The 6,000-nt window shown below is 46.7% G+C and overlaps 1 protein-coding gene across 1 annotated transcript in view; it reads right to left on the bottom strand.

Annotated features, from left to right (window-relative positions):
• Kdr (kinase insert domain receptor) overlaps positions 1-4,746 on the bottom strand; it is a 43,119-nt gene extending 38,373 nt beyond the window's left edge. Inside the window, exons 1-2 of the mRNA XM_027390913.2 lie at positions 4,680-4,746; positions 908-1,001 (exon numbers count right to left, since the gene is read on the bottom strand). Of these exons, the coding sequence (XP_027246714.1) occupies positions 908-1,001; positions 4,680-4,746 (161 nt within the window). The remainder of the gene's footprint in view (positions 1-907; positions 1,002-4,679) is intronic.
• Positions 4,747-6,000: the final 1,254 nt, after the last annotated feature.

The raw sequence follows: 6,000 nt of genomic DNA on the forward strand, positions 1-6,000 counted from the left end.
GTTTTTGTTCCCCCCCCCCCTCCAAAGGCTGGGTATTGAAGACTTTGCAGACCTTAGATAAGAGGCCTAGTGTCTCTCCACATGCAACAATCTAAAACAGACCTGAGTTATGCTGTGGACCACTTGGTATTCTTCAAATAGGATGCAAAGGCCACAAGCTGCCAGGACTCTTTGTGGCACCAGCACTCAAAACCACACTGATTTACAGAGACCTCTGAGTCATTCATGAATGAGTGCCATATCCACCTATACCTCCTCTAGGTTTCCTTTCTTGACTCTTGGTTGAAAAGCAAAATTCAAAGGCCTCCTCTTGTCTAAGAGTTCTGTTTCCCTGCTTATCCAGCATCAGTAGCGTGGCTACTTGCGGGCAAGAGGGAAAGAGGGCCTGAATATCAAGCCAGAGTATGCAGTTCATGTTTTGAGCAGGACATATGGTCAGGAATATTGTTGGCTAGAGATTAAGTTGCTACTACAGACAGAATTTCATTTGTAGAACACAGTTCTTATAAAGGGCTAAAAAGATGTTCACAAGTCATTCGAACTGACATGAACATGGCTCAGACTTCCACTCTATTTCACAAGGATAAGCCCTTAACTTTACTGATTCATCAATAGTCATGAATGTCTATCACATGTCAGTTTTTGGCACGCATGTACATGTGTGCATGGTTGTGCAAATGCATATGTGAGTATGCATTTGTACGTGTTGAAAAGGCCCGTCAAAACAGTACAAAAGTTTGAAGAGACCTTTCTCATTGTTTCGTTATTGCATGAGTTCTTAGAAGCCTCATGACTTATAAACAATTACAACAATACTATTATAATTCTGCAGTAATGGAAATGTTGTGACCTCAGTAAACAATGAGTCCTTGCACACAGGAAATCTGAATCTAAAACGAACCCTTACCTGCAAGTAATCTGAAGGGTTGTATTGGCCAAAATTGTAAGTACATCTTTTTGTGTGCTGAGCTTGGGTGGATGGAGGGAATCATCTGGCAAACCTAGAAAGAAATTAGACAAGAGTCGGACCCCATAGGAAACACCTTCCATCAGCAATGCATACTCCAAGTTTTAAAAGACCTCTTCAGCAATTCATCGTACAAAAGTGGAATCTGCTTTGCCCCATTCCCAGTAAAAGTTCACAAGCTCTGTCATAACAGGAAGAATGGGCAGATGGTCACAAACCAACACAACAGTTCTGCAATTCACAGTGCTAGGGTGGAGTTCCTGTTTTCCTGCACTGCCAACTTCAAGGTCTTACAAAAGGATATGGGACATCGAAACCCGGTGAGCCACCATCTGATGATCTCAGGCCCTTGGGAAAGCATAGGATGTACACATCTGACTAAATTGCTGATTAATGAAAACTCCCTAGAGAGATCTCTATACAGCTCATCTCCATACCTCCCCCCAAAAAAGGGGCAGGAGCTACTGTGACCTTTGTCCCATTGTCTTTTATCAGGCAGTATAGCAGATTTCCTTTGGTAATCAAGCTGCGGTAGTGGCTCATAAAGACAGGGCGTTTAGATGAAGGAAAATGAATTGAGGAAGAGTAAAAATCTCTCAAGTTCATGCATACATGCATATTAATATACTTTTCCTCTGAGCAAAACTTAAAATAGTGTAACTCTAATGAGCTACAATGGGGGGTTCTCAACTGATTAATTAATCAAAGCTCTGAGCTCATCTAGACACAAAGCTCCAGACACAAGATACATGTTACCTAAAAAAACTAAAACACAGAAAGATATCATGAGATATACACGTCTCTAACAGGTCACACCACAGCAAGATAACTAGGTGTCAGTCATCTAAATGTAAAGTGTTACCAGGCATGTTAAAAGCATGAGAAAAAGAGGAGTTGCCCACCATGCTAAGGGACATCAAAATCTTCCAGCTCTCAGCTTGGAAAGTAACTGATCTGCCTAGCCTGGTGGTGCACACCAGGAAGCCCAGCACTCAAATGGACCAAACAAGAGGACTGTAAGTTTGAGTCTAGCCTGGGCCATATAGTGAGTGAGACTGTCTCAAAAGAAAAAGATAACTAATTAATACCAGGCAGCCACCCAGGCTTTCTAATTCACACCAACTCAGAACAGATGACTCGTAGGGTCTCAGCTGGCATTGACCTTGTTGGGCAAATAAGTGAACGTGAACAAATACGGGGCCGTGTGAAAGAAGAGAGTATGAGCAAACAGCCAGGGCAAATAGCCAGTGCTGTGACACCGTGGCCCCTATGTGAACAACTGGAAGCAGGTGGTTAACTGACAGCACAGGGTCTCACACACCTGCACAGATGTGCAGAACAATCTACAGCTACACCACCCCAAATACACCCAATCTAATCAGATGCACATATGTTGCTGATCTAACTATAGATATATTGATTGATGACATGTTTTCAATCATTGGAAATGAAATGACATTAATAACCCCCAGAAGCTAGTTGACATCATCAATGACTTGTATTTGGGCAGTGGTTCTGAACTTTATGTGGTGTTTGGATATTCCTAGATCTGCAAATATACACTTTAAGTGGCATTTAAAGTGACTGTGTCACGGGTGCTCTGTGGGGTAGTCATGGGTAGTCATGTTTAATCAATCAGTGTAATCACTTTTCAATATGAAAGAAGGCAAGCACATAAACACGTCTTCCAATGATGGAATGCTACTTGGTTTGAGAAGTGAAAAATACAATTTGTTTGATAAGTAGATTTTAAACATGACTCAGAAATATTAACCCCAAAACAATAACTGGATACGACTCATATGAGGAGCCAAATGAAAAAGAAGCCATCAGTTGGGCAAATGTGTAAGGGAAAATGTGGTAGTAAATAACCACCATTCAATAAGCTGTGTCCACTCTACCTCTGCAGCAAATGACTTTTATTCTTCAGTGCTGGGAAGCGAACCCAGACTCTCAGTGCTCTATCTCTGATCTACATGCCACAGCCACTGAAAGCCTCTTGACTGTCTCTGTAATAAAGTACAGCCAGAGATTATCTTAGACTGCTGGCACATTAGCTATATTCATCTTTAAGAGACATCCCATTCACAAGAAGCCATATACAACACCACGCTATTCTAGGGATCGCTCCACAATCAAATCTAGCCAATAAGGTTATCAATAATAACTGGAGAGTTACATCAATGACTAACACTCCCTCCACCCATTAAACCCCATTCATTTTCATTGGCAAGTTTGGGTCCTCTCCTTTAGAAAGCTAGTTCTGACTGTAAGAGGTACATATGCTACTACACAATAAAAGCCCTTTTATGTTCGAATCCCATAACCAACACTAATTAATTTGTGCACTGTTATCCTTCCTGCTCGAAGACAAGAAGGAAAAACAACAGCAGCTCTGTCTCTAGACTTCGATGGCACCAATTATAGTCCAATCCAATTAAGCAAGTCACACACTCCGAAAGGGCAACCTCCATTTTATTCAGGGAACCAGGCTACTGTTAAACTGCTGCTCTAGGAACACCCCAGGCTTCAAAGCAACTCACTTCTTTGTGGGACACAGGGCAAGCACATATTCCAGACTATCTTTCTCTTCCCAGAAGGGGGGAGAGTGGGCGTTTGTCAGGGACAAATGAGCACCCATGATGGAGCTGGCCTGATGAACCGAGTCATTATGAAGAAAACTCAATAACTGTAGACAGATGATCTTGGTACTGTATTTCAGTGCCAGTGTTTTTAAGGCACGCAGTTGTCTTCTGATGCAAGGAATATTTTTTACGGAATTGAATTTTTTCTGACTCTCCCTCCATTCTCCAACGGGTAGAGATTGGGAAACGAGCAAACTGGCTACAAAAAGGAAATGGAAGAGAACTGGGGGGGGGGGGGGAGAAGGAAGGGAAGGGAAGGGAAGGGAAGGGAAGGGAAGGGAAGGAAGGGAAGGGAAGGGAAGGGAAGGGAAGGGAAGGGAAGGGAAGGGAAGGGAAGGGAAGGGAAGGGAAGGGAAGGGAAGGACTAACCTTGAAGCAGAGGGCAATTTTAAGTGTCATGAAAAGTGGCTCTATAAAGTGCCAAACCCAAGAGATTTCTGAAACTCTGTTTCTGACTGAGTTTACCCCAGGACCAAACGTTTTGGGGTATTAGGTGGATAGTTACTTTAAGACACTCGGAGTAACTGTCACAGAAGGGGGGACTGCCTCTTCTTCCTGCGAGGAAAGTAGCATTCTGCACCAAAGAAAGTTGGAGGAGCAAAGTGTCGCCCTATGAAGAGATCTCACCTCACATAGACGGTGTGCGCAAGTGCTGGAGCTAAAGGGGAGCGGAGCAGAGGGCGGGTTCCCTGCTCCACTCGGTGGAGGCAGCGCGGAGTGCAGGATGCCACGCAGGGCGCCCGGCTTGCGCTTGCTTCCAGGCGTTTTATTGCCTGTTCTTGCCTGTGGGGCATCTCCTTCCCACTCCCGCCTCCCCAGAGCCCGAGGCTGTGTTGGGTCCGCACAACAGGCTCCAACTGAAGCCCGGGGGAGATTAGAGTTCTGGGGACCATCGACAGGCTGGGTCGTTTTGGACTAGTCTTTGAAGCTGTTTCCCCGAAGATAATGAAAGAACACCAAAGGGTAGGTTCCCTAGTTCTCTCCGAGTTAGGTCCTCTTCTCCTGTATCCCCTCTCTCCGCCCGCACCCTACTTCGTCGTTTTACTTTCAGAGAGTGGGCTCCTTACCCACAGAGGCGGCCTGGGTCTCCACGCAGAGCCACAGAGCGACAGCTAGCAGCGTCTTGCTCTCCATCCTGCACCTCGCTCTGGGCACAGAGCCCAGTTCTTAGGCACAGACTCTTTCTCGGTCCCTGGCCCGCAAAAAAGTCACAGAGGCGATACGCACCCTGCAGCGCAGGACCGGGAGAGCGCGGGGCAAGGGCACCCGGGCTCCGGCCGCAACTGCAGCGGAATCTGCGGACACCGGCAAGCCAGGTTATCCCGGCTGCGGGTCGCAATCTGAGCTTTCTATCGTGCCAGGTAACGCACCGTGCAATCTAAGGAAACACAGCCAACTGCTACTCTTTTGGGGTCCTGAGGATTCAGTGCAGACCGCGAGCGCAGGCTAAACTCTAGAGTATGGGGGCGGGGCCATTTCTGGGAGGGGCGGGGACTCCCGGCGTCCGGCCACGCCCCTCACTGGATTCCGGGTTTGGATTTCCCGGTTTCCCACGCCCACTCCCCCACTAGCCCGGCAAGTCGTAGCCGGGAGAAAAACTGAACGCAGTTCGGTTTCTGGTGGAAGTAAAATGTAGCCAGCAACGGGTTCTGAGAAACTTTTGTCCCCACAACCTGGGAAGCATCACCATAATCAAAAGGCCCATTAAGCCCTCATTAGGCGCCTCCAAGTACAGAACTCAAAACGCTGTTGCAGCTGAGCGTCCCAAGCGACCAAGAAACCCGCGGCAGGTTGGAGCATATGAACACTAGACCTGGATGTATTTGGGGCACCAACTTGCAGTGAGTTGGCCAGTACTTGGGAGTTTTGCTTTTAGTGCTTTGGCCAGCTGAGCTATAAATTTAAAATTCCCGACTAAATGCCTTAATTAGACGCTTATCCAGGTTGCCAATGCCCTTACAGTTTTCACCTCCATCTCCAGCAACTTCAATTCTGAAGTTACCTGCCTAGCTCTAGAAGACATTTCGGTTAGGGACTCCTGCCTGGTTCTGTCCAAAAAGCCTACAGCGAGAGATCCAGGGAGCTGGAGGTGACCAGGGCTCCCCGCACAGTGATGGGCACTGACCCTTCTATGACTGCTAGAGTAGTTTGGTCCACCCGGTTCCGTGACCACGGTCCCCTAGAGTGACTTTGGCCAGACCTTTTTCAGAGCTGATCTTTCAACCAAGAGACTTTTCAGCGAAAGGGAAAGGGGCATTTCTCTACCGGAGTGTCACTGCAGGAGCAAAGGGACAAATGGTCCCTGTGTGAACAGACTTCCTACATTCTCCGTCTATGTAGATTTCAAGTGGTGACCAAGGAGGAACTGTGGTTCCTTCATGACCACTT

This window comes from Cricetulus griseus, assembly GCF_003668045.3.
Source record: "Cricetulus griseus strain 17A/GY chromosome 1 unlocalized genomic scaffold, alternate assembly CriGri-PICRH-1.0 chr1_1, whole genome shotgun sequence".
In the NCBI taxonomy this organism is placed as follows: domain Eukaryota; kingdom Metazoa; phylum Chordata; class Mammalia; order Rodentia; family Cricetidae; genus Cricetulus; species Cricetulus griseus.